This window comes from Anarrhichthys ocellatus, unplaced genomic scaffold, assembly GCF_004355925.1.
Source record: "Anarrhichthys ocellatus isolate YVR2014 unplaced genomic scaffold, GSC_Weel_1.0 scaffold7, whole genome shotgun sequence".
Lineage (NCBI taxonomy): Eukaryota > Metazoa > Chordata > Actinopteri > Perciformes > Anarhichadidae > Anarrhichthys > Anarrhichthys ocellatus.
The window spans coordinates 12397390-12424940 of record NW_022280037.1 but is presented as its reverse complement, the minus strand read 5'-3'; the positions used below and the strand labels follow the sequence as shown (position 1 = coordinate 12424940).

General features: G+C 42.7%; 1 protein-coding gene across 1 annotated transcript in view; it reads right to left on the bottom strand.

Annotated features, from left to right (window-relative positions):
• Positions 1 to 6126: 6126 nt before the first annotated feature.
• The window catches only part of sptbn5 (spectrin, beta, non-erythrocytic 5), a 52705-nt gene continuing 31280 nt past the window's right edge, over positions 6127 to 27551 (bottom strand). Inside the window, exons 39-77 of the mRNA XM_031847217.1 lie at positions 27190 to 27369; positions 26909 to 27109; positions 26510 to 26659; positions 26331 to 26435; positions 25375 to 25563; positions 24669 to 24824; positions 24392 to 24583; positions 24194 to 24289; positions 23380 to 23501; positions 23098 to 23212; positions 22554 to 22667; positions 22325 to 22446; positions 21974 to 22136; positions 21596 to 21784; positions 20975 to 21052; positions 20627 to 20799; positions 20065 to 20155; positions 19616 to 19762; positions 19341 to 19478; positions 18510 to 18677; positions 18327 to 18415; positions 17998 to 18184; positions 17849 to 17917; positions 17615 to 17758; positions 17194 to 17390; positions 16802 to 17006; positions 16499 to 16678; positions 15598 to 15759; positions 14824 to 15041; positions 13788 to 13977; positions 13532 to 13708; positions 12827 to 12934; positions 11970 to 12743; positions 11751 to 11819; positions 10827 to 10910; positions 10343 to 10434; positions 9787 to 9903; positions 7131 to 7330; positions 6127 to 7039 (exon numbers count right to left, since the gene is read on the bottom strand). Coding sequence (XP_031703077.1) covers positions 6882 to 7039; positions 7131 to 7330; positions 9787 to 9903; positions 10343 to 10434; positions 10827 to 10910; positions 11751 to 11819; positions 11970 to 12743; positions 12827 to 12934; positions 13532 to 13708; positions 13788 to 13977; positions 14824 to 15041; positions 15598 to 15759; positions 16499 to 16678; positions 16802 to 17006; positions 17194 to 17390; positions 17615 to 17758; positions 17849 to 17917; positions 17998 to 18184; positions 18327 to 18415; positions 18510 to 18677; positions 19341 to 19478; positions 19616 to 19762; positions 20065 to 20155; positions 20627 to 20799; positions 20975 to 21052; positions 21596 to 21784; positions 21974 to 22136; positions 22325 to 22446; positions 22554 to 22667; positions 23098 to 23212; positions 23380 to 23501; positions 24194 to 24289; positions 24392 to 24583; positions 24669 to 24824; positions 25375 to 25563; positions 26331 to 26435; positions 26510 to 26659; positions 26909 to 27109; positions 27190 to 27369 — 6309 coding nt within the window. The 3' untranslated portion in view covers positions 6127 to 6881. The remainder of the gene's footprint in view (positions 7040 to 7130; positions 7331 to 9786; positions 9904 to 10342; positions 10435 to 10826; positions 10911 to 11750; positions 11820 to 11969; positions 12744 to 12826; positions 12935 to 13531; positions 13709 to 13787; positions 13978 to 14823; positions 15042 to 15597; positions 15760 to 16498; positions 16679 to 16801; positions 17007 to 17193; positions 17391 to 17614; positions 17759 to 17848; positions 17918 to 17997; positions 18185 to 18326; positions 18416 to 18509; positions 18678 to 19340; positions 19479 to 19615; positions 19763 to 20064; positions 20156 to 20626; positions 20800 to 20974; positions 21053 to 21595; positions 21785 to 21973; positions 22137 to 22324; positions 22447 to 22553; positions 22668 to 23097; positions 23213 to 23379; positions 23502 to 24193; positions 24290 to 24391; positions 24584 to 24668; positions 24825 to 25374; positions 25564 to 26330; positions 26436 to 26509; positions 26660 to 26908; positions 27110 to 27189; positions 27370 to 27551) is intronic.

The window sequence follows — 27551 nt, the reverse complement described above, 5'->3', positions numbered from 1 at the left end:
TTAACTTGCTGTTTGTTTGTCAGCGTCTCTGTGACTTACTGAAGTAAACAAACTGTTTGTTTGTTTGTTCACAGAAGCTGAAGATGTGAGCAGAGTTTGGACCGTGTGTTTGTGTGTCTCTCTGTGTCTGTGTGTTGTGTGTGTGTCTGTCTGTGTGTGTGTGTGTGGCTGTCTCTCTGTGTGTGTTTGTGTGTCTGTGTGTGTGTCTGTGTGTGTGGTGCGTGTGTCTGTGTGTGTGTCTGTGTGTGTGTGAGTCTGTGTGTGTGTGAGGACTCTGCAATAATCTGTTTGGATGCTGCAGCATCCAAACAGGTGTTTTTAACGTTTGCTTCACCTGCAGCTTCGTCATGAATCTGAAATTGTTTCCGGTTTGAACCGTAAAAAATAAAAGGTGGAAGAGAAGCGAAGAGAAGAGAAGCGAATAAAGGGTGGAAGAGAAGAGAGGAGAAGAGAAGAAAAGAGAAGAAGAGAAGTTACTTCTGTTGGTTGTTGGAAAAGACAAATGTAGATTTTAAAAAGCAATGTGTAAAAAAAATAACATTTTCTTTGGAATGGGACAAATGAAAACAGACTCAGTTGATTTTCTTCTGGATTCTGAAAGAGATGAATGAGTTCAGTGTGAGGAGGTTTCCTCTTCTGTTGGCCGTCGAGCCTCCAAAGCAGACTCCGTTCTCTTTGTTCTGAATTTAAGAACAGACCAACAAGTGAGATGTCTAATGAAAGCAGACTCAGTCCATTAAACCTGCAGTGTGATGAGGACAACGTGGAAGTTAAACCAGACTCACGTCGTTTCCTTCTGAATTTAAGAACACAATCTAAGACATTTAGAGATAAAGATCTGCAGATAAACAAGCACGTTCTGAAATAAACAGTAAAGCGATAAAAGAGGAGAACAATAAGAGTCAGTTCTTCAGAAACATTAAAGATCTCTTCATATATGTATATATGTATATATATATATATATATATATATATATATATATATATATATATATAAACCGATCAGAGAGAAAGGAACATGAAGGTGACCTCTGACCTCCGTCAGAAACAAAGATTCTATTTTCACAGATTTTATTGAAACATCTGTTTTCATCTTTTTATTTGTTGATCTTGTGAGTTCTAAAAACCGACTGGAGATAATTTGATCTTCTGTGTTTCAGAGAAAAGTCTTTTTAAAGGTTTTAAATTTCTGATTGAAATGTTTGATCCAGATGTGGAACAGGCGGCTGGAACATCTGCTGTTTTTCATTCAATCAATGAAGCTGATCAGAAGAGTCTCAAAGGGGTTCTAGACGTTCTCCAAGGGGTATTTAAGGGTTCTAAAGGAGGTGCCACTTGGTCTTGAATGGTTCGTCCAGGGGTTTTAAGGGTACTTTAAGGGTGCTCTGGGTAATTAAGGGGATTCATGTGATGCCTTCAATGGTTCTGTGCCGTTTGTTTGTTTGGGTTCTTGAGGATGTTCCACTGGGTCTTTACAAGGTTTGGGAAAAGGTTCCTAAAATGTTTTAGGGGGCCTTTGAGTTGTTCATGGAGTTCTTCAGGGGGATTCAAGGGTTGAGGGTGTTTCAGGGTTCCTTAAAAGGGAAATCTATTAAGATGCTCCTGTGGTTCTTATCAGGGTTCCAGCAGCAGTTTCTTTGGGTTCTGAAGTATGAGTTTTAAGAATACTTTGTGGCCTCTTAAAGGAGATGTTGTGGTTCTTAAACAGGTTCTGGAAGCCCTTAAGCCTTATGGGGTTTCTTAGATGTGTAAGAGGGTTTCAGAGTAAAGTGGAGTTTAAGTGGAGTTCATAATGGGGTTCTAGAAGTTATTAAGGGGTTTCAGGGGTATTCACAGAGTGAGATTGGGTTTCCTAGAGTCCTGAGTGGGTTCCAGGGGTTTTAAGGAAGTTTAATGTCATTAAGGGAGTTCCTTTTGTACTTAAAGTGGTTCTGGCAGCCCTTAAGAGGTTCCTTAGGTTTGTAAGAGCTAGGGTTAAAGAGTAAAGTGGAGTTCATAAGGGGTTTTTAAAAGTCCATAAGGGGTTTCAGGGGTATTCACAGGCTGAGAATGTGGTTCCAAGAGTCCTGAGTGAGTTCCAGGGGTTTTAAGGATGTTTAATGTCATTAAGGAGGTTCCTGTAGTTCTTTAAGGGGTTCCAGCAGTATTTCAGGCATGTTAAGGGGTTCTGTTGGTTCTTAGGAAGCATTGTAAGGTCTTCCAGGGGATTTAAAGGGTCCATAATGACTTCCAGGGTTTATTATTTCAAGGAGGTTCCAGGAGTTCTTAAAAGGATTTGGTGGTTATTCAGGGAGATCTTGGGGTGTCTGTGGGGTTCTAATGGGGCTTCAGGGATTTAAGGACTCTTTAAGATGAACTGCAGGTTTCTAAATGGTGCTTCGGGGCTACGTTCTATCGTGTTCGTTGTCTGAACCTGAACAGAACCTTGTTGATCCAGTTCAGTTCAGGAACCAGAACCTTCCTCCTGCTGTGACCTGTGACCTCCGTTCTGTCTGAGGAGCTGAAGGAGAAATGAATCATGAAGGTTGATCATCTGGAGGACGAGTGAGTCTACAAGAAACAGCCTCAGATTTATCATCATCATCGTTGTTGTTGTTACTACTATTATTGTTGTTGTTGTTATTATTGTTGTTGTTACTATTATTATTATTGTTGTTGTTGTTGTCATCATTGGCTTTAAGGCTTGAAGGGAAGTTGTGAGATAATAAATCAGATGACGAGCAGACATGGAGGAGGAGGAGAAGACATAAGGCGCCTCCCGGTGGCAGAAACAGGAACTACATCAACACAGATGTTTACATTCAGTCTGCTCGATTAATTTTAAACGTCGTTTGTTTCTCTGTCACGTGTTTCTGTGTCACGTGTTTCTGAAGAGTTTTTATTCAGTTTTATTTGATCTGGAGTAACAAAAACATTAAAAATTTTAAACTTATTTTCTGAATATTTGACACAAATTCAGCATTTGAGCCATTTTTCTATCAGAGTGGTATTTAAACATAAATGTACTAATATCAGTAAATATTAAATTAAATACACGTTTTGTGTGTTTGTGAATAAACCATCTGATCAGAAGCGTTCAAGCTTTATTTGATCTATAATAAAGCTTTATAAAAACCTTTTATAATGTTATTTATAATGTTATTGGGCGATTGTGGCTTAGGGCCGTCTTTCAATCAGAGGGTCGGCGGTTCGAACTCCGGCTCCGCTAGTCGCATGTCGATGTGTCCTTGAGCAAGACACTTAACCCCATAATTGCTCCCGTAGTTGTGCCTACGGTGTAGAATTGTGATAGAATCTGAATTGTAAGTCGCTTTGGATAAAAGCATCTGCTAAATGACTGTAATGTAATGTTATTTCATATAATAAACATTATTTCTGTTGAAGCTGCCTTATGTATTCATCATGAAAGATTATTTCATGATGAATGCATGATGAATACATATATATTGAAACGTTATTTAAATATATCAAAGTTTACTGAAATGATCAGGAAAAAAAACTGTAAGTCATCTCATACTAATTTAAATAAGAAAACGTGTCTTTACACAGTTAAAGAACAAATAATGCTGACTCAATTTTTATTCACCGTTTCATCCCTTTATGTTATGACGTCATGTTTTGTGGCCTAAAAACATTCACATTTAAACATATTGACACGAAATAAAATCAGAATCAGCATTTTAAAAACAGAGTATAATCTCAGGTTGGTCAAATGTTTTTAATATTTGGCTGCTTCAATAAACAACTTTTAATTTTGAAAATTCAATTAGCAAAATATTTTCTTTGAAGGAGAAACCCCCCCCCCAAAAAATATGTATTCTCTGCAACTGACAGAATACTCTATAAATACATAAATAAATATATAAATGAGTAAATATATAAATAAATAAGTATCTGCAGCAGAAAGCAAATAAAAACAGACTTTACAATTTATTTGTCCAGTGAAACATGGAAACATGGAGCTGGTTATTGAACTGGTACTTTACTGCTTGGGCAATCCTGTGTATTGCTGCCACCGTTGTATCGAGCGATGGATCTGTCTTATCTTTTTATTCTTGGTTGGACTGGTTGAACTGGTTATTGAACTGGTTTGTATCAGACAGGTTGGTTTCGGACCTCCCGCTGATTTCTTTTCTGTCGTGTGAGCTGAATGTTGAAGCGGGAATCAGACGGAGGCCCAGAGGGACAAAAAAAAGTCCGACACACCGGAAACAATGAAGCTGATGGAGACACAAAATATGTATTAATAATGTCGAATTAAAGATCTAAAGCTCTTTAATTTCACCTTTAAATTACAATAAGAGTCGGAGGAGATTTCAGACTTTTTATATCACTAAAGATAAAAAAAAAAATCCTGAAGTATCTGATTAAACTCATTAATTTAATAAAAAACAAATGTTTTAGAGGCTTTTAATGTGTAAAAAAAACTTTCTGGTGTAAAAACTACTCATTAATATTATTTTACTGTTTTATTATTTCACTATTTAGGGTTTGAATTCTATTTTTACTCATTTATTATTATTTATTATTAAAATAAAACGCTTTGCAATGAAAATGAAATACATATTGTGATAATAATATATATCAGCGGGTTTAATGGTTCATTCGATGTGCAGCGCTGCAAATAACCTTGTGAACCGGACGATCAGCGGCTGGAGACAAAGACTGAGACCGGGAGAGACGAGAGGAACCGGGTCATTAGTGCTCCGGCAGCGACACCGTGAGGCGGCGGGAGGAACTACATCGCTGTCTCAGTAGGATATACAGTACTACTACTAGTACTAATACTACACAATAAAAATACTATGTTAGAGTACAAGTACTACTACTAGATTGTGGAAATGCTCTGTTAAGAGTACAAGTACCAATAGTACACTGTGAAAATACTATGTTAGAGTACAAGTACCACCTTCACGTGTTTCACAGATTAAGAAAACAAATTAAGGACACAGAAAAACGATTCTTTTTTTCTTTTTTTTTCTCGGTTCTTTCGTCACAAACAAGAGAAAACTGTTAAAAACATCAAACTTTGAAATTGTATCACAGTTTTGTTTTTTGCCTCTCGGGGCTTCCGTACAATAAACATAGTGAGAGACAATAAAAATAAAAAGAAATGTGCTGCATCAGTCAAATAAAAGTATTAAAAACATGAACAATAGACGTGTTTTAAGGAGTCGGCTGTGGCTATCACCTGGAGGGAGAACGTACCAGCAGATGAAAACACACTCTTGATCTATTGATCCATAAACTGTCTATTGATCTATAAACTATTTATTGATCACAACAAGATCTCTGAGAGGAAGAAAAATAAAAACAGGAAGTCAACAAGGAAACGTGGATTCAATATTTAATCAAAAACATTCAGTGCAGTTAAATTAACTTAATGAGTTTAATATTAGTTTATTGTCTGAGAGAACTCAGTAATCAATACATCACGATGACGTCACATGTTTATGATTCATAAACTGTCTGAATGACGATGAGACTCCTCGTCTCCAACGATCGACTTATTGATCAGAATCAAAGCAGCCGGAGGATGTTTGTGTTCGTCTCATGAAAACCTTTAAATGTGACGAGATGAAGAAGATGAAGATCATCAGAGCTTATTAATCGTCTGCTGATCGGTTTACTTCTCGACCAGCATGAATTCTGGGTAAATTATTCTCTTGACTGAATTAAAAACAGACGGTTCAGATCACATGACGTCTGATTGATTTGATCTTATTGATTATTGATTGAAGGCTCTTCATGACGACATGTTCATCTCCAGCTGAAGCTTTTATTGATTATTATTATTTATTGATTTTATCTTTTATTTTATTGATTTTTTCTCTGTGAAGCACTTTATTTTGATAAATGTTCTATAAATAGTTTATTATTAATTAAGACTTTTTAAGCAAAATATTCTCAGAGCGTCACTGGTTGTCGCCATGGAAACACGGTTCTGAGCTCAGAGTTTGTGTAGAAATACATAAATAATACAACTAGTACTACCACTACTACCACCAGTGGTAGAAGCAGAAATACTACTACTAGTACCACCACTAATACCACCGGTTGTAGTAGCAGAAATACTTCTACTACAACTACCACTACTACCATCGGTGGTAGAAGCAAAATGACTACTACTACTACTACTACTACCACCACAGGTGGTAGAAACATAAATACTAATACTAGTACAACGGGTGGTAGGAGCAGAAATACTAGTATTACTACTTTACCAAACTCCAGAGATCGATTGTTGAGTGAATCCTTCTGAAACAAACAACTAAACGTGTTTAAAAGTTAACTGAAGGTCCATTTACTCCCTTTTTTCCTGAGCTTTCAAGTGCATCTCTCTGCCTTCCTCAGTGGACAGACCTCTGCTGATCTGGTAAAAGTCAGTAAGGTGACCTTTAGTTGAGATTTAGTCTGTTTCCAATGTCAAGAGTGAATCTTGTGCTCAGAGTTTATTTATTGTAGTTGTATTATCGCTCATTATTACTGGTTCAGTTTGTCAGATTGTCAGCAGGATTACGGAAAAACCACCGGCCTGATTTTCATGAAACTTGGAGGAAATGTGAAGCATCGTTAAAGGAAGAACATATTGAAGATTGAAGATTTAGAGCAGATTGGACGAAAGTTTGTGTTCTAAGAGAGACGTTCTAGCTCGTCAATGGGTTCTGCATTTCCTGGCACTTAAATAAAAACACTTTGTAAGTAAGATCATTGTTGCTCATATTGAATTTCCTCTGTCATCTTTACTTATGTTTTATTATGTTTTTATATTCACGTGTTATTCTTCGTTTTGAAAAAGGTGCTAATAAAGTTATTATTATTATTCCAATATTAATGCACCATTTGGCTTCCCACAATAAAAGGAAAGCATCAGTAAAGCTTTACTTCTTAGTGAAAAACTTCCTGAAGACGCTCCTCTTTGACTTGTCTCTGCTGGTGTGGTCCTCTGGTAGCTGGGGGGTCACAGTGGGGGGGTCCTGGGCGTCGGGGGGAGGAGGAGGCGGCCCTGGAGGGGGCGGAGTTTGACATCTCTCAGTACCTGTAGTGAGCAGGAAATTACAGATTCATAGACTCTCTCCGTTGAATGATGTGCTAACGTGCTAATATGCTAACGCGCTGCGTCGCCTCACCTGTGGTCCGGACCCCCTCTTCTTCATCCGGGTAGCGGTGCTTGTTGTAGTACGTGTGGGGGGGTTTGGGAGGAGGCGGCCCCTCGGTGGACGACTGCCTCTCCAGGCTCTCATCTCTGCCGTGCGGCCGTTTAGTGGCGGCCGATTCATCCGGAGCCTCGGCCAACTTCTCCAAACTCAGGTTGACCGACGACGCTCTCCTAAAGACACAAGCGGAGCTAACATTTTAGCGATGGATCTAACATGTCGGCATAGTTTAGCACAATGACTGGCAGCAAAGGCAAACTGCTAGCTAGCAGATTTATATTGGTTTTCCAAACCTGGAACCACAGACTTCTGTAGCTAACGAGCTAACACGTTTTAGCTTCAGAGCTATTGTTATCTTCCCTGCTAGCGAACCAGAAACTGATGAGATGTTTTAATACAAGTTTTGGGGAAAGATAAATTAATAGTTAGCCTAGCTTAGCACAAAGACATGAAGCATGGGGGGGAAATTGGAAGCCGAGCAGGAGCGTCATGTCTCCATCTTCAGTAGCTCAAAACCCTGTTGTTAAATGTTGTATCCTGTTATTGCGCATTTGTCTGCAATCTATTCGAGCATCACAAACATCATTCATTCATTTATTCAATTCAAAGCTTCACACACCAAAGCCATGGTGTCATTATCATCACTCTGCCTGTTTTACATTTATTGTCCACTTGATGGTGCAGTGGAGCAAATGAAGCACCACAAAGCTTCGGCCCATGAGTGAACCAATTGCATGGAAAGCTTCAACGCTTCCTGAAGCTTCATCTCGCCATCACTAGCCGTTAGAATGCAGGTTTATTAACACATGAAGCTTTGACTTCACTTTTCAGACCTGGAGGTTGACGCCTGCGCTGCATGTAAATGGGAATATTAATGGAATATACATTTTCAACAGCTTTTTAGGAACATTGTCTTTTTCGGAATAATGGCAAAACCAAGAATATTGAGTGCATGTAAACGTAGTCCTTTAAATATACTGCGTTCAGTCTACAGCTGTTAAATAAACATACCTCTCCTTCAGAAATCCTTTCATGAATGTACTTGATCGGCTGAATGGACCCGAGGCTGCTCGGGTTTCCACCATTCTGTTTCCCACTGGATGTAATTTACTTTTGTCAAAGTATCTCATTAAAAAAAGGATAAAAAGGTTAATTTCTTCCAGCCTCTCACCCACCTGAGCGGTGCCCGTCGACCCCACAGTGCACAGTGTGAACAGGTGAGGTGTGGAAAAGTGGAATTACCTGACGCAGTGTGAAGGAAACAGCTTCGGTCTGAAACTCCATCAAACACTTTCAGCGGCTGACTGGAGTCAAACCGGACGTTCGTCTGTCCGTCAAACACCCAAAAAAACTGCAACGCTTTTGTATCCTTTCTTCATTTTAATAAAATCTGTTCAGTTCTTTAAGAGAAATCAATCAAAGCTGGAATAAAATGACAGCCAGGACAAAATATTGATGAATCAAACATCAATACTTCTCAAATGCCGACCAAAACCACTCGGAGCGAATCAAAGACTGTTAAATACTTCAGTCGTTTTCTTTAAACAGATATTTAGTAATAAATTATTTTGTGGATTTCATGCTGTATTTAAGGTGGTTCCTGTACAGCTGACAACATTTGTCTAATTTAAAGATTATTTCACACTCAAATATCTTCAAATTCCTCATTTTTGTGCAGAAACGTGTCAACAATAAATTTGTTCTTGATACCACACAAGATTTGACCCTCCATGCATCTCAGAGGTTTGGACCATAAACTGTTTATAAGAAGTGAACATAGTCATGGTGACGTCTCTCGTTGGTTTGTGGATGTTTTGAAGCCTCAAGTTCAGCGTTTTGGTCGTCGCCATCTTGTTTTGTTTGCAACCAGTGAACAGGAAGTGACCATATCTGGACTGAGGAGGAGTGACGTAGAGGCGCCGTATACATCTCTGGTAGAGACCTGTCAATCACTGTGTAGCCCCGCCCTAAAGCATACCCTGCTTTATGGTCTGTTTGACTCTAAATGGACCATAATGTACTAAATGAACATCATGCTGTATTGAAGAAGACTTGAAACTAGAGATTGAGACCATAAACTCATATTTACAATGTTTACTGAGGTAATAAATCAAGAGAGAAGTAGAGTCATTTTCTCACAGACTTCTACACAACCAGAGGAGTTGCCCCCTGATGGACACTAGAGATAATGCAGCTTTAACACATGAAGCTTTGACTTCACTTTAAAGAACTGGAGGATGTCTCCTGAGTCGGACACATTTTGTCTTGTTCGGCTTCATTAAAATGTTGAAAGTTTTAAACATGTATGAACAAAAACAAAAACAGCCTTTTAGTTTGGTAGTGTGGCTTGTCCAATAACTCCAGAAGTCAAAAGTTATTGAAAAAGATTCACCACGTTTGATCTAATGATCCATTATTTGTTGGCGTTTCGCCTTTTAAAAAACAACATTTCCACCGTCGTTGAAAACATAACGAGACGGTCGAGCAGCAATCTAACAGCACCATCAATCACATTTATAAGAGACCATCTTGAGATGGATCAAACCAGACGCCATCTTGGCCACGACCCCGACTCAAGGAAAGAGGATGTAGTGTGTGTGTGTGTGTGTGTGTGTGTGTGTGTGTTTACCCTGAGTCATCAGAGTCACTGCTAGTAGATTCAGAGCAGTTTTGGAGTTTCTTCACCCAAAGTAGCTGAAGTTCTTTGTTGGATGCTGAAAACAGGTACTGACTGCCATCCTCCAATCTGTTAAACACACACACACACACACACACACACACACACACACTGTTAAACAACAGAACACACACACTGTTAAACACAACACACACACAACACACAGTTAAACACACACAGATTCAGTCAACAACAACAAAAATCTTCCAGAAAAATGTTTTTAACATTTTAAATTATTCACATAACTGTTCAAACATACAGAACTTGATTTATAATTTTAGAGGAGATCCAAGTTTTAAGATATGAAATGTGTCTAAAAGCACATTTAGATTTGATATGTTAGATGTGATGCTGCAGCTAAAAGAACATGTAAACATATCATCTTCCAGAATTCACTGTATTTATATATTTGTTTTAAATATACAGTATATCACTGGAACACTTCAGGTAAAATAAACATTACTTAAAGAAACATTAAATAATGAAACATGAATAATCTGCAGCTCACATGAGTCTGAAGGTGTTCTCCTTCCTCCTGTAGGAAACGTTCTCTCTGCAAACAGCTCTGTCCACGTTGACCGGAGGCCACCGGGAGGACTTCTGAGGAGACAACAGTGTGTTTAAGTAACACGTTATTAAAGGAGGACTCGATTCAGTGACGCGTTATTAAAGGAGGACTCGATTCAGTGACGCGTTATTAAAGGAGGACTCGATTCAGTGACGCATTATTAAAGGAGGACTCGATTCAGTGACACGTTATTAAAGGAGGACTTGATTCAGTGACGCGTTATTAAAGGAGGACTCGATTCAGTGACACGTTATTAAAGGAGGACTTGATTCAGTGACGCGTTATTAAAGGAGGACTTGATTCAGTGACACGTTATTAAAGGAGGACTTGATTCAGCAGCTTTCTGTCTCTTAGTTTGATAACAACATACGTGTGTTATATTTTAAGTGCATATGAATTCATGAGTAGATAAAATAATAAATACCTGGTCAGCAGCCGCTCTGTCTGTGAACAGGCTGAGCGTCTCTCCTTCCAGAACAGCAAACACCTCCTCCCAGTGATCCAGACCCTGAAGCAGAAGCAGCCAATCACAGACAGACCAGAAACACCTGTCAGCCAATCAGCACACTGGACACGCAGCCGTGTCGTAGGTAAAGGTTGTAAAGACTACTAGAAGAGCTACAGATCATAAAGCTCACAGATCACAGTCACAGGTCGGATCAGAACAAAAGTAAAAAAGGAGCAAATATAACTTCTAGATCTCTGATCATGTTTCTTTTAGCCGCTGATACTAATTATTGATCATTGATGATCCATATTAACAGATACAGATCCCTTTGTTGTTTGATTATAGCAGCTGGTCTACAAGGATCCGCAATATAAAATCATTTCAACGCTCTGAAGTCAGTAAACCATCAACAACTCTAAATGTTGTACTTTTACTTTCTTATAGTAATTTATGGTGTTTTCTTCATCATAAAAACACAATTCAAACGATAAGAAAATAAAACATTATATTTTTATGTCACTATTATTTTTACTGATGTATAATGTTAGATGTTAGGAAGTTAAACAGCTCATAATTCATCTCTAATATCTATTTCATATTCATGTGAAAACTTCTCCTTCAAACTACTGGATTTATTCAAGTTTATCACCAAAACTACATTTTACAGATTACGCATGAACACATCATGATAACATTATAATGTACCTTCAGTCAGTATAATCATGTTCATTGAGCAGAGCCTGAAGGCATCATAATGTAACTGAACTGAACCTCCGTTGGTTAGCCGTTAGTGATGCTGCTAACGTTACTAGCTCTCCTCCTGTTGGTTTACTGATTGGTTGTTAACAATGAAACATTATCAGAGATCAGAGACCAGAAACACATCAATGATGTTCTCACCTTGTTTCCTCCTTGTTTCACTTTGATCTCCAGCGTTCCCTCCATCCTGATTGGCCGCTCGGCCGTCACCTGAACAACATCACAGAGAGGGGCGAACAATCAGCTTTCAGTAATAACTATAAAGTCAGACAGCTGATGAGAGGGAGACAGAGACACAGACAGACAGAGAGAGACAGAGAGCGAGAGAGACAGAGAGATATATATAGAGAGAGTGTTTACCTCCGGTGTGGACTTGTGGACGTTAGCTTCTTCTTCTTCTTCTGCTTCATCGTCAAACTTCCTGTGTCCCTGAGGAGGAGACGCAGAAGGAGCGAGGTCAGCTGATGCCGTCTCCTCCTCTGTGATTGGTGCAGCAATCGGGGGGTCAGGTGGTGGAACCGGTTCAGAATAAGGAGCCTCGTCGCGGAGCTCCGTCGGAGGAGATTCAGGGGGAGAACGTCTTTCTGCAACTGGAGGAGGAGGAGGAGGCGGCTCGGTGGGAGCAACGAGCCCTCTGATTGGCGGAGGCGAGTCAGGTGGCGCGACGGGCGGAGAGATTCTGGGCTTTGGAGCCAGAGGGGGTTTGGATCGAGGACGACGGTCTTTCTCCGGGGAGGAAGAAGAGACGGCGGATTGAGGGGAGGAAGGAGGAGGAGAGGAGGAGGAAGAGGAGGAGGAGGAGGAGTAGTCAGGTGATACAGGAGGACTGGAGGCGTCTTCTTCCTCCTCCCATTTCTTCCTGCCGGTACTGAAGTGTCTCCTGGACTGGAGGAGGAGGGCTGGGCTGAGTGGAGGACTAGCAGACGTCGTGAGGCTGCTTTTCCCGTCCAGCGTAGACGATCTGACGGCTCTGTCCGTCCTCCGGCCGCCGCTGAGTCGACGGACGACGTCCTTGGAGGGGGAAGAGGAAGAAAAGGAGGTCTTTGGATCCAACGGTTTCCTCTTCAGAGACAAAACCCTGGCTGGAGGTTTTCTGTCCTGAAGGTCCGAGTTTCCATTAAGTCTCTTCTCCTTCTGAGAGGAGAAGAAAAAAGAAAACATTAGAGCAAAGACACAGACGTGTTCAGTCGGGTTTAGAGAGTTACCGACCGACCGACCTGTGTTTTCTTCTTCTGTAGTGTGATGAAGCGGTCGCTCTGGGCCTGGATCATGGCCTCCAGGTCCTCCTGTCTCTTCAGGAGCTCCAGAACATCAGACACTGAGTCCTGGAGGAACAAGAAGAACCAGCTGTTTGTGTAAATGTTCCCTTTTTAGATCCATCACATTCACAATAATATAGTTTACAGCTGTTTTGATATTTTCCTCAAGTATAAAAACACATTTTTGTTGCAGTATTTAAACACACGTAGTCGTCGTGACGTTTCTCTTTTGTGTGCGGACGTTTTGAAGCCACGAGTTCTGCGTTTTGGTCGTCGCCATCTTGTTTTTTTCGCAACTAGTAAACAGGAAGTGACCATATCTGGACTGAGGAGGAGTGATGTAGAGATGCCGTATACGTCTCTAGAGACCTGTCAATCACCGCGTAGCCCCGCCCTAAAGCATACCCTGCTTTATGGTCTGTTTGATGCTAAATGGACCATAATTTACTAAATGAACATCATGCTGTATTGAAGAAGACTTGAAACTAGAGATTGAGACCATAAACTCATGTTCACAATGTTTACTGAGGTAATAAATCAAGAGAGAAGTAGAGTCATTTTCTCATAGACTTCTATACAACCAGAGGTGTCGCCCCCTGATGGACAGAACTAAACCACAATAACCCAACTTCCTGTTTCCTCCCGACCCTTTGACCTCCTCACCCCGAAGTCCTCGGCCGTCAGCGAGTTCTCGTAGGAGCTCAGCCAGCGCTCCGCCTGCTCCAGCTCCCTCTGCAGGAGGAAGATCTCCAGCTGTTCCTCATACAGGACTCTGGTCTCCTCCCAGACCTTCTCCACCCGAACCTCGAGCTCCTCCAGCTCCGAGACGTGCTCTTCCACCTGAGGATGGGGAAGGGAAGGGAGGAGATGGAGACGTCAGGTGAGACAGACGGTCCTCGGTGAATGTGGGTGGTCTTACCTCTGGGGACATGAAGTTTCCTCCCTCCATCAGGCACCTCCCTTCCTCTTTGGTGGCCTGTGATTTGCTGAGCTGTCGATCCATCTGGACTCGGTACTCCTGGTGCTCCTTCAGGAGCTGCTCCGGGTCGCCTCCCTCCACGCTGAGTGCCTCCCCTCCAACCAGAGACAGCGTCTCCCTCAGCGAGGCCCTTGAGACACAAGACGGACAAACCGAGATCTTTTAAAATTCTGTTCATATAGGCGGCTCAGGAGGTTAGACCAGGACCAGGACTCCATCCAGACTCTGCTGAGGCAACACGAGGCAGAAGTCTGCAGAGGACTTTTATTTTGATGGGGAAATACAAAGTATCAAAGTATATGTGTAGTTGTTGATCATGAACTTTCGTTTTCAGCTGCTGTTCTCTAGTATTCTTCTTTAATTTGATCAAGTCGAGCTGGAAACATGAAGTCTTGTGTGTGAAGTGTATTTCAACCAGTGCTGGAAGAAGTACTTTTTTGTTTTTGTTTTACTGCAGTAAAAGTACTAATACTACTGTGTAGAAATACTGTGTTACAAGTTCATGTCATGCATTCAATTTTGAAGTATCAGCAATGGTATCAGCATCAAAAAGTACTTCAAGCACCAAAAGTAAAAGTACGTATCATATATCTCATATTACCGTCTTATCCTCATCGATGCATTAATGTGTTCATTGATGGAGTGATTCAAAGACAAATCATAAACTCCCTCATTAAAAACCTTTAACTCTAACATGTAAACAACAATGAAACTAGAATTTTGAACCTGACTTTAACTAAAGTTCACATTTATGTTCTGGAAATGTTTGGAACTTAGGTCAAATTGAATAAGATAATGCCTCATTTGCATATTTAAACGTACATTTTCAGAAAACTTGCAATAGAAAGAACAATTGTCTTAATGTCAGAAACCAACTGGAGAAGTTTCATGGTGAAATCTAGAAGTTCATTTTTTCACCATATTCACATTCACATGTTTGGTGTGTTTTGTTGGGTGAGACGTGACGAGGACCTACATGAGCTCGGTCCACTGGGACCAGTACTTCTGCACGTCCTGGACCTGGTCCAGTCTGGCCCTGCGTTGGGAGGCCTTGTCCTGGACGCTGGTCCAGCAGACCTCCAGCTCCTCCAGCCTCCGGGTCACCGCGGCTCTGGTCTCAGACCGCCGTCGGCTCAGAGCCCGGCCCTCCTCGCGGCTCCTGGTGGTCTCCTCAGAGACCAGGACCAGGTCCCTCTGGTGGAACACGGAGACAACAACATTTACTCAACAGTGTACTCAAGTACAACTTTGAGGTACTTGTACTTTACTTGAGTATTTGCATTTTCTGCTCCTTTATTCGTTTTTTTCACAGAACATTTAAGAAGCAAATAATATTTTCCTTTTCACTTCATTTATTTAACTTGAGTTACTTTGAAGATTCAGATTAATAATACAAAATAAAACAAAATAATTCAGAATGTTTTATTATAAATTAATTTAAAACTTTTTTGATCCCGAGAGGAAAATACACAAACTACCCAGCAGATAAAGTTTATTGTAAACTTTACATACATTTCTTTCTAAACATTTCAGAAGGAAATATTTTACTTTTTATTAATAATAATATTTACTTATTTAACAAAACCTACAGTACAAAGTGCTTTGCAAAGGCAGCAAAATAAACTAAAAATAAAAGAAAGACCAAAAAATATTTGGTGAATAAATAACAATATAGGTTACAAAATGTTAGTTACTTTGCAGATTGAGATTAATAACACAAAATATAATCAACTAATAAATATAAATTTACCTCCAGCGCCTCGTGTTGCCTCAGCAGAGTCTGGATGGAGTGCAGGTCCTGGTCCTGGTTCTGGTCCTCAGAGTCCAGCACGGCCTCCTTCTCAGCCATCCAGCCCTTCAGCTCGTCCACATCGTGGTTAAACTGATGGACCTCCCTCGCCTGCTGCAGGTTCTGGAGGACACAGAGAAGACCGGTACCTGAGTGAAGGTCCATGTTGGCAGATAGCAGCTGGTCTACAAGGATCCAGACTACTTATAATGTGTTTAGAGCTCGTGTTAGGAAGTTAAACAGCTCATAATTCATCTCTAATATCTATTTTATATTCATGTGAAAACGTCTCCTTCAAACTACTGGATTTATTCAAGTTTATCACCAAAACTACATTTTACAGATTACACATGAACACATCATGATAACGTTATAATGTACCTGCAGCGGTGCTGCTAACGTTACTAGCTCTCCTCCTGTTGGTTTAAACACCGATTGGTTGTTTACAATGAAACATTATCAGAGATCAAAGACTAGAAACACATGTTCTACTGAATGTTGGAGGAGAACCATCGTCAGTAATCGTCACTTTAATAAAGTTAAACTGTGTAATGATCTGTAGTTATCTTCTTTTATTATTGTTTCTGCATGTTTATAAATGATGAATGATGAATAACTTTGTCATTCAAATCTTATGTTCTGTTTTTTTAGCTCATTTTGTAACATCTGTCCAGGAACTACAGATGAAAAACAGCCTCTAATATTAATCATATTAATGTGCACTGTCCCCACGAAATGACCCAATAAATAAAAAAGAAAAACAAGCGTGTTGAACCGTGAGGGGGCGAGGTCTGTACAGATCAACACCACCACTACCTGAGTGACACATGAACCACCACAGGTATCAGATCCAGATCCACACCTGTTCTCTGGTCCTGATGCTGCCATTGAGGTTGTCCCACAGCCCACTGAGGGTGTCGTCCCTCCTACGGGCCTCGCCGTCCTGCTGCAGACCTCGGCCCAGCTGCTGCACCGAGGTCAGACGGCTCCGACCCAGACCGGTCACCTCCGACACCAGAACCTCCAGCTTCTTCTGAAGGACCTGCAGGAGGAGGAGGAGGAGGTTTATCAGTCATATAAATCTAAAATTAAATTCTTATTTAAATCAGAAAGTGTGTGATCAAAGAATGAATCAATCTAACTTTCAGGTACTTGTGTGACTCACGTCTACGTCCTCCAGATCTTGCCCGCAGTCCTTGGAATCTGCCAGGGTCTTCTTGGAGGTCAGCCATGTTTGTAGTTCTTTGGCTTCCCTCTCAAACACGTAGAGGCGGCGCTGGTCTTCCAGAGCGGCGCGGCGAGCGACGGAGACTCGGAGAAGAGTATCGAAGCATTCGGGGACGCCTGGGAGAGATTCGCTGACCAGGTGGCTGAGACGGACACACAGAGGGAAAGACTTTATTTTGAGATTCAAATTTAACGACCGCCTCGTTTCTCAGACCACATCCTGAGTGTACAGTAGTTTTAACAGGAGTTTTAACAGGAGTTTAAATGGGTGTTTAAAGAGGAGTCTATACAAGTGCCTACACACAAGTGTCTACACAGGTGTCTGTCTACCTGTTGGGATGTCCCAGGTGCTGCAGCGAGGCTCCTCTCTCCTGCAGCCTCTCCACCGTCTTCCTCTGGTTCTCCAGCTCCACGTCCACAGAGTCCAGCCTCCTCAGCAGGGCCTCCGTTGCCTCCTCGCTCCTCCCGCAGTCCCGAGACTCCAGACCGGCCCGCTGCTCCTCCAACCACAGCTGCAGCTCAGAGACCTCGACACATAAACACAGGTTAATAGTGGGGGGGGGGGGGAATCCCATGATTTTTTTCACACTATGATAGTGAAACTGTGAAATTAAGACGCGGGTCACATGACTCTCTGGTCATTTTACATCCAAAATGCTCCCTCACTGCTGACTTAAGGCTCTTTTTTGGCAGTTTATAGGCAGTAAAACCTCCCAGATGTGCACAATAAACTTTCTACTTTGACTTTCACCTCGGACAGGAAGCTGTGGATTTTGAGCGCCTCCTGCAGGAGTTTCCCCTTCCTCTCCGCCTCCATCAGCAGCTCCTCGTGGAGCCTCTTGAGCTCCTCCAGACGCTCCCGGATGTCGTGAGATGCAAAGTGACGACCTCTGACCTGAGAGCAATCGAGACTCTTGATTTATTATTTAATTCTTTACATCACAAACAGAACAAGAGTTTAAATAGTGAGCGATTGGCTCCTCACCAGGCTATGCCCCGCCTCCTGAACGGCCTTGACCAATGGGGCGCGGCTTGAGATCTCCTGCATCACAGCCTGATAAAACGAAAGCAGGAAGTTGAACCTGTAGCTTGTTAAAACGGCTTTTAATTGGGAATTTCGGCGTCCATATTGACCTGGTGTCTGTGGAGCAGCTGCTGGGTGCTGCTCAGCGAGCTCCCCCATTCTCCAGCTGTGATGGAGGGCAGTCTGTCGCTCAGCCAGGACACCTCCTCCTCCAGGTCTCTGGAGAACTGGAACAGAACCTGCCAGGCCTCCAGGGTTTCCCTCCGACTCTGCAGGGGCTCCGCCAGACTGTTGTACCTGAGGGAGTAGAGTTACTGTTATCGTCACCTGGAAATGTATGTCCTCTCAAATACTACATACCAGAGGTACATGTTGTATTTTATACTGTACTACATCTCAGAGGTACATGTTGTACTTCTTACACTACTACATATCAGACCTGTTGATGGTGTGAGCCACTCTGATCTGGATCTCCTCAGCCAGGAAGTTTCCCTGAGAGCTGAAGCTCTTTGCTGTTTCCACCAGAACCTGATTATTAAAATATAATAAATATATATATTATATTTATATAATATATTTATCGTCCCTCAGATGTACGCAGCAGTAAGGAGACGTCGTGTACCTGGATTCTGTCTCTGTGTCCGTCCACCTCCTCCTCCAGACTCTGCAGGGCCTTCAGCAGCCTGTTGACGGACGGCAGGTCGCTCCCACAGTCCTCATTGGTCAGTTCTCTCTCCACGGAGCCGACGCTCTGCTCCATGTCGTCCAACGAACGCTGGAACTGCAGCGCCTGAACACAACGCGCACGCTTTGATGTTTGGAAACGTTTGTTTGAGCATCTCCTCTGCACACTTTATTCTTTACAGTTCACAGAATGGCTGAATGAATCAGGGAGTTTTAAAGGAACATTGTGTGAGATTTAGTGACATCTAGTGGTGGGGCTGCAGATTGCATCCAACTAAACACCCCTCAGCTAAGCCCCTCCCCTTTTCCAAAACTACGGTGGCCTTCAGGTAAAGAGAGGTATCTTTAGGATGTTATTACTACAAGGAGCTACTCTTATCAATACTGTGCTCTTATTCATGACTAAATGGTTTTAAATACATATATAGCATAAAACAATTCAATTCAGAAGTTATTTAGAACTTAGATAAATCTAAATATTGTTTCTGGAGCAGCAACAGTTGTTTACAACAACAAAGTCTCCAAATAAAGTCATTAATATCTCACTGGAAACTCGTGTAAAATGTCAATAAAATAAAAACATTCCTCAGTGAAGTTTATAAATGATAATAATCAATAATGTAAGAACACAGACAATCAGACTTTTGTTTAAATCGTCATGCTTATTCAACAGATGTATTGATTGAAAATATTGTCTTTTTACTCGTGAATGGAATTAAAATAAAACGTTTCTTTGTGCGTGTGTGTGTGTGTGTGTGTGTCTGTGTACCTGGTAGGCCTCCTGCAGTCTGGTCTTTTTCTCCTTACAGTTGTGGATCAGAGCATCCCAGCTGTCCGTCAGCTCTCTGAGACGAAGTTTAACCTTCACGTCAGCTGATCGACACTCAGACAGCAGCTTCTCCGCTTCCTGCACACACACACACACACACACACACACACACACACACACACACACACAGTACTTATACGACTCATTATACAGAATAATATACATATATTTATATATATATATATGTATATAAATCCTCATAGTCTCACACAGACCTTGGTGAGTGCGTCCACTCTGTAGCGGTTGGCGAGGATCTCGGCCTCAAAGCTTTGATGTTTCAGCAGCTTTGCCTGCAGGTTGGTCGGTTCCCTCCAGTTCTCATCCAGAGACACAGCGTTACGCTCATTCAACCACACACACACCTGAGGAGACACACACACGTTTACCACACACACACACGTTTACCACACACACACACACACACACCTCCAAGTATGGTCTTTCTAATCTGATATCTGTGGATGTGGTTGATGGACTTGTTCATGTTTAACATTCACACACATTTATAAAGTGATGGTGGAGTCCACCAGAATCTAAACTAACACATAGAGTCCAGCACAATAGAGTCCAGCACAATAGAGTCCAGCACAGTCGAGTCCAGCACAGTCGAGTCCAGCACAGTCGAGTCCACTAGACTAGAGTCTAGTCCAGTAGAGTCCAGTACCTGGTAGCTGCTGGACAAGAACTGCTGCAGCTTCAGTGATCCTTCCAGAGCTTTGTGACGAGATCTACTCTGCTGCTGTAGCTGGCTCCTCCTACAGACAGACAGACAGACAGACAGACAGACGAGGAGACACACACACAGACAGACAGGTGAGGAGAGACACAGACAGACAGACAGACAGGTGAGGAGACACAGACAGACAGACAGGTGAGGAGATACACAGACAGACAGGTGAGGAGACACACAGACAGACAAGACAGACAGGTGAGGAGAGACACAGACAGACAGACAGGTGAGGAGACACACAGACAGACAGGTGAGGAGACAGACAGACAGACAGGTGAGGAGACAGACAGACAGACAGGTGAGGAGACAGACAGACAGACAGGTGAGGAGACACACAGACAGACAGACAGACAGGTCAGGAGACACACAGACAGACAGACAGACAGACAGGTGAGGAGACACAGGTTTTTAATAAGTGAATCTCTTGAGTGTGTTTCTTAAAGCAACAGTACACATTGTATCAGTTCTCTTAGATGTGATGATGTCATCTGGTCACCTGACACTGAGCGCACTGCTCTTGGCTCTGATGTTCAGAGAGTCGTAGTGGTTCTGGTGGATCATCTTCTGGACCAGGTCCTCCACCTGGTCCACCTGCTCCACCTGAGACTCCAGAGACTCCTCAAACTGAGCCTGCTTCCTCTGCAGAGTCTCCACCTCCATCACTGAGCTCTGTACCGACACAGGAGGAGGAGGAGAAAGAGGAAGAGGAGAAAAAGGAGAAGAAAATTAGGAGGAAGAGGAAGAGGAGGAAGGAGAGAGAGAAGAAGAAGAAGAATAAGAAGAATGTGCTGAGCTGGTTGTTTTTATTTGATAAAATGTGCTCCACATCAGACGAGGTTCTCACCCCCAGGTCCTGGTTGGAGAGGAAAGCCTCTTTGTTGGTGAACCAGGTCTCAGTTTGTTCTACAGAGACCAGGAAGACCTGCAGGAGGAGACCAGAACCTGATGAACTACAGGAACCACAACACATGCTGACTCCTCCTCCTTCATGTTAATAATGCTACAAGTAAAATCTATCTTTAAAGGTTATACTGTGATATCATTTATTACATTTGTATTGTTTATTATCATCATTAGGAGCTATTTCTTTATAGTATTAATAATATATAATATATATAAAACTAATATAATATTAGTCAGAAACTATAGACGTCAGAGGCATGAAGTGGTGGAGAAAGTACATTTGTCAAAATACTAGTAAAGTACAAGTACCTCAAATTTGTATTTAAAAGTGTCAGTCTCAAAGATATTCATGTATCGAGGCCACTGACGAAGTATTGCAATATTTATATATTTGAAGTATGATCTAAAAAAGGTACAAACCAAACATTTCTTACTGCTGCACCTTCACAATAAAAGCATTGCCTGGCTTTTATTATGAAGTAGTCATAGGAAATGCAATGTGTTTGACACAAATCCAGATATAAATGTACATTCTGGTGTTTTTTAAAGTATTAAAGTAGACCTGCAGGGTCCGGGCCTGCTCCAGGGTTCTGGTGCGGTTCAGCCAGGCTCGGTCCAGTCCGGACTGGGCCTCCTCCAGCTGGTTCAGGTTCTTCTGGATCTCAGCCTTAGAAGCGTGACCCGACCGGATCAGACCAAGACCGAAGACACGGACTGAGTCGATGCGCTCAGCTCGGGCGTCGATCTCCGTCTGAGGAGGAGGAGAAGGAGAAGAAGGATGAGGAGGAGAAGCAGCAGCAGCAGCAGCAGGAGGAGGAGAAGAAGAAGGAGAAGGGAACTACGGTTACACCTGATTTACCGTGTTATAACCAGGTAGAAGTATAAGTACTACAAAGTACTACACAGCACTACAAAGTACTCCACAGTACCACACCCTCACCTTCCAGTCCTGATGCTCCACGAGGAGCCGGTCTGCCTCGGTCCTGGTCTTGGGGAGGCCTTTCTCTGCCATCTCGCTGCTCTGTTTGACGCTCCACTCCAGCAGGAGGCGCTGGTTGGCTTTAAACAGCTGCAGCTGGTGCGCCTCCTGCAGCTTCTCCTTCCTGAGTGAGTCCAAGAGTCACATTGTGATGTTACTTAATGAATAATCAAAGTTTGTTTTAAATGACAGAGGAGGAGGAGGAGGAGGAGAAGAAAAAGAAGAAGAAGGAGAAGAAGAAGGAGAAGAAGAAAAAGGAAGATGAGAAGGAGGAGGAGAAGAAAATAATTCTGCACATGAAGCGTCCCTCACCTGAGTTTCACCTCCTTCTCTAGAGTCCTCAGAGCTTTCTGGACCTCCTTCTGTTTGTTCTTCAGCTTGTCGTTCATCACTGACGGAGCCTTCAGGTGGTCTGAGACCTCCTTCTGCAGGACCTGAGTCCAGAGAGAGGGAGATCAGATCCTCCACCTTAACTTACCTTATACTCTAGAACCTGACGGCTTCAGGTAGATGTTGAAACAAGCCCCGCCCCCACACTCACCTTTGACCTCTCCTGGATGACCCCGGCCTCTCGCTCAGTCTCCTCGTGGCGTCTGATCAGGTTCTCCACGCTGTCCACGTCGAAACCACAGTCCTGACCCTGCAGCAGCAGCATCTGAGGAGACAGGACGGACTTCACTTTCCCGTACGATCATCTCGATCGTCTCGATAGCGTCAATAGTCAAGTCTCGTTAGTGTCTTTAGTCTCGATATTGATAGTCTCGTTAGTCTCACTAGTCTAGATAGCCCCGATATTCTCTCGTTAGTCTCTCATTCGTCTCGATAGTCTCAGCAGAGGATCCGATGAGTAGTTTAACCCTCTGAACCTCAAAACCCGCCGGCAGGATGGAAAAGCATGTTTTATTAAAACAATCGCCAAAACTACACCGTTTATCGTGTAAAAAACGGTCATTATCGCTTCTTCTACTCATGATGGTTCTGTTTCCATAGAGGAGCAGGACTTTTATTTTGAAGTGAAAACAAACACCACAGAGAGAGAAATGGGACGGGATCTCTGGTGTTCAGAGGGTTCAAAGGTGACTGACCTTCTCGTTGGCTCGGTCTCGGACCTCCTCCAGCTCTCTGATGAGGCCGTGGACCACCAGCGCCGCCTCCAGCTTCCTCTTGTAGTCGCTCAGATCTCCGTGAAACTTGCTCCACCTGGAATGAGAGACGTGTCGTCGTTTAGCTTCTTTTAACAGGTGAGCTTCTGCGTGAGCTTCCTCACCTGTCGTTGAGCTTCCTCACCTGTCGTTGAGCTTCCTCACCTGTCGTTGAGCTTCCTCACCTGTCGTTGAGCTTCCTCACCTGTCGTTGAGCTTGCTCACCTGTCGTTGAGCTGCTGTCTCCTCCGGCGGACCGTCACCAGCTCGTCGGCGCTCCGTCTCGTCTCAAGTCGAGCCGCCAGTCTGTCGATGGCCGTGATGTGAGCGTCGTCCACCGTCACGTCCTACAGGTACAAGTACACCGTCAGTATATTTATACCTTTAAACCATCCTGCTCTTGTATCCGTATGTTAGGCTTCTGTTAGAGACGGGCCTTTCATTCTATTTGATCATATTTTAGTGTGACGCTTCCCTCTTTTCTGATCATCTCCCGTTTGATTTGTTTAAATTTGTGTTATTGCATCATATTGTAAATACAAACACTTCTTGTATATGTTCCAAATTTCAAAGATTATTAATTAATACATTAAATTACAGATGATGTCGTTCAGACAGAACTCTTTTAAAATGTACAGAACGGCTTTTAACACTTCTGCCTTAAACACTAAGATGTAGATTACAAAAGGTATAAATATATAAATACTTCGGGATAAAAGTAAAGATGAATGGCATCCTGAATAATAAATAATATTATTATTATTATATTATATTATATATATTAATAAATCCCATAGAAGCATGATAGCCGTTTGGTCCATTCTCTTTACTACAAAGAAATCCCATTATACTGTATAGTATTTTTACATGAGGTTAGAAGTTGCAGAAGTTGAGTGTAATTATATTTTCATTTTATTTTGAAAATATGAGCACAAAGCCTCTGGTTTGTAAAGAAGGAAGTAAAAGAGGAAGATGTTATTAATATGACCGCTGCATGTTGCAGTTAGCGAGATAATTTATGATTTTAATAATTTCTCACCCCGTCTCCGGTTCCTCTGAACTCGGCGAGTTTCTTCAGCAGCTGAACTCCGTGTTCATAATCCTTCCCAACATCTCCGACATTAACCATCACCTCCTGCAACACGGAGAGGTCAGAGGTCAGAGGACGTTATACACTGAAAATACTCCAATGACACAGTGTAAATACACTATAAACCCTAACCCATCAGCCTCCTACCTTGTGGCGGATCCAGGCCTCCACGTCCTCAACCTTCTGCAGGAACTCCAGGAAGTCCCTGTTGTCTTCTAGAGCTTTCCCTCGGGTGGCCATGGCCTTCTTCAGCTGTTCCCAGTGGAGCTGCAGGGCGGCCGCGCTTCTCTTCACCTCCTTGGACCTCTGGTGTCTCAGGGAGACCAGCTCCTCACCGGCCTAAAGGCACATAAACCAGGAGGACTTTTGTCCAGATGTTCTGAAGCAGCTGAATAAACTTTATGAAGAGAACGTCTAGTCTCACCTGCAGCACCGAGGCGATGATTTCCCCGTGAGCCAGGATCTCCGCCTCGAACGCCTGATGTTTCTGCAGCAGCTTCATCTTGGCCTGAAGATTGCTGAGGTCGGCTTTCCCGTCCTCCGCCATCTTCTGCATCCGCTCAGACACCCACTCCTCAGCCTGATGGACACACAGACAGACAGACAGACAGACCACTTTAAAGAGAGAGAGACAGGCTCTCTGGACCGTCTCAGAAATTAGCCGCCATTGTTCTTTGGTGTCATTCATTAAAAACATCTTTGACGCCTCCGGAAACTTGGACAAATGCTCAGTTTTCTACTGTTTGTGGAGTTTGATCAGAAGAACAGGATCATCAATGAAAGATAATCACTTAAATAATTCTTTAGCTGAGAACATATTTTAAAGATATTCTAACTTTTTGTATTGCCATTTAAGAACAACTATTTGTTTACAAGAATAGAGACAAGAATAATAAAGAAATGTGGATTCTTTTATTCAATAATTGTCATTTTTCTCAAAAAATAATCAAAAAGAACTGATAAGAGTATCGATAAGTGGAACATTTTTTGTCATATTGGGAAATATAGATGAATGATCGATGCAAACTATCAATAAAAAATAAATGACAAATGAAAAAATATGAATAAGGAGCCGAACTGATAAGAGTAGTAATATCCATAACGATACCCTCGATCGATCGGTCGGTTACCTCGGCGACGTCCCGGCTGAAGATGCCCAGCATCCTGGAGAGCTCCAGCTCCTCCCTGCGTTTGATTGACAGCTCCTTGATGCTGTCACGTCGCTGGAGAAGGGCTCTGAGTCTGGTCTGGACCCGCCCACTCTTCTCTCTGCTCAGCTGTTTCTTCAGCCGCTCGGCCAGATCCTTCAGAGAGGACAGCTGGAGCAAAGAAAAGGGAACGTCACCGTAAAGGTAAAGGCCTTAACGTCCAGCTGGAGGTCTGGTTCCCCTCTGAGGTCTTTGAAATTAAGGCCAGAGTTAACTGACGTAACAATCAGAGGATCAATTTGAACATTAAAAACTTTAATGCATCTAAGTTTACTGGAATCTGATATGAACAGACAAAGCATCCAGTGTGAACGCAGCCTTAAAGAGGCTTTAATAAAACATGAACTAAAAACATAAAACATATTCAGACTACTTTGTAAATACAGTATATAATGTTCTGTTTACAATCATCCTCGCATATTTTAACATATACAAACATTTTTTAGAACAGTCTATAAATTCCCATCATGCACAGCATTAATCTAACACAGGTGATTGGACGAACCATCTGTCAATCAAACTCTTACTGAAGCCAGTCGGGAGAAAAGAGAAAACATCTTTTTTCATTGAAGAAATACTCTTTACATCTGATAGAACTGATGCTACTGTAGCATCTACTCTAACCTCTTTAACCGCCATTGTTGTTTAGAACTCAACCACACACCTAAGCCACGCCCCCTAGCTGCCAGTAGCTCCTCCCAGGACTCTGATTGGTCCAAACCACAAAACACCCACGGGTAAATCTGTATCGTTGTGTCCCACCGCAAAACATTTTAGTTTGTTGTAAAAAGATAATTCTGAATAATTATGTATATCCATATGTAGGAAATAAAAACGAGTCACATTCCAAGAGAGTAAACCACAGAAGAAGAGCAGACCTTGTCCTCCTGCGAGCCGAGCAGCTTCTCAAAAGCTTCATGGCGTTTGATCAAACCCTCCGTCTCATCCACCGCGTTTCCCAGAGTGCCGTTCTGCAACAGGATCTGTGGAAGAGGTTCAGACCAGAGATCAGACTCTCGTGTTTCCTCTTAAAAAAACAAAACGGATGAGCTTTTACCTCCTGAGAGCCGGAGGTTTTGTCCACGCTGTTGACGTCTCTGTAGAAGACCTGCTCCAGGTGGATGCTTTCTAACCAGCTCTGCTTCTGGTTCCACTGGTCCTCCAGTTTGTCCCGCTCCTCCTGCAGGGCCTCCAGCTTCTCCAACACCTGGAGGAACCACAGTCAACAATCTGAACCCCAAAGTAGCTTCGGGGCCTTTTCTGCTCCTTTTTATTGTAATAGAGGAGCAGGACTTTTCCTGCTCCTCTATAAAATGTTGTTGATGAAATATCACAATTGTAAGCTTCGTTTTGGCTGCTTTTTCTGACTGAAGTGCTCGCCACACATGATGTGTTCAAGGACCACCAGAAATAATGGTAATGATGTTTTCTACGGTGTAGTTTTGTAGTTTCTCACCTCCTTCCTGTTGGCGTCCTGCCTCTGAAGCTCCTCCCCCATGTCCACAGCCTGCTGGTAGGTCTCCTGTCTGGCCTCCATCTCAGCCCACAGCTGCTGGTGCTGCGCCAACTGGAGGTCGGCGGTCGCCACGTCGCTGATGCTCTCCTCGGCAGCCATCGCACCGATCAGCTGACTGCACCACAGCAAGTAGTCCTGCGCCTGGAGAACGACACAAAGACACACGAGACGTAAAGCGTGAAGGGATTATTTAACGTTTCCGTCTATCTGTCCGTTCTCACCGTGTTGAGGAACAGATATCTCTGACACGCCAATTTTAGCTCCTCCTCCCTTCTCTCAGCGTGGAGTCGGAGCTCCTCCCACCGTTCCACCACTTCCTGCTGCACTTCCTGCAGGCGGAGCTTCAACTGAGGCGTGCAGAGGTCCAGGATAGAGTCCACGGTGTCCAGTTGCTCCTGCAACTACACACACATCACCAACTGTCAATCAGTGTGTAGCCCGCCCTAAAGCATACGCTGCTTTATGGTCTGTTTGATGCTAAATGGACCATCATTTACTAAATGAACATCATGCTGTATTGAAGAAGACTTGAAACTAGAGATTGAGACCATAAACTCATGTTTACAATGTTTACTGAGGTAAT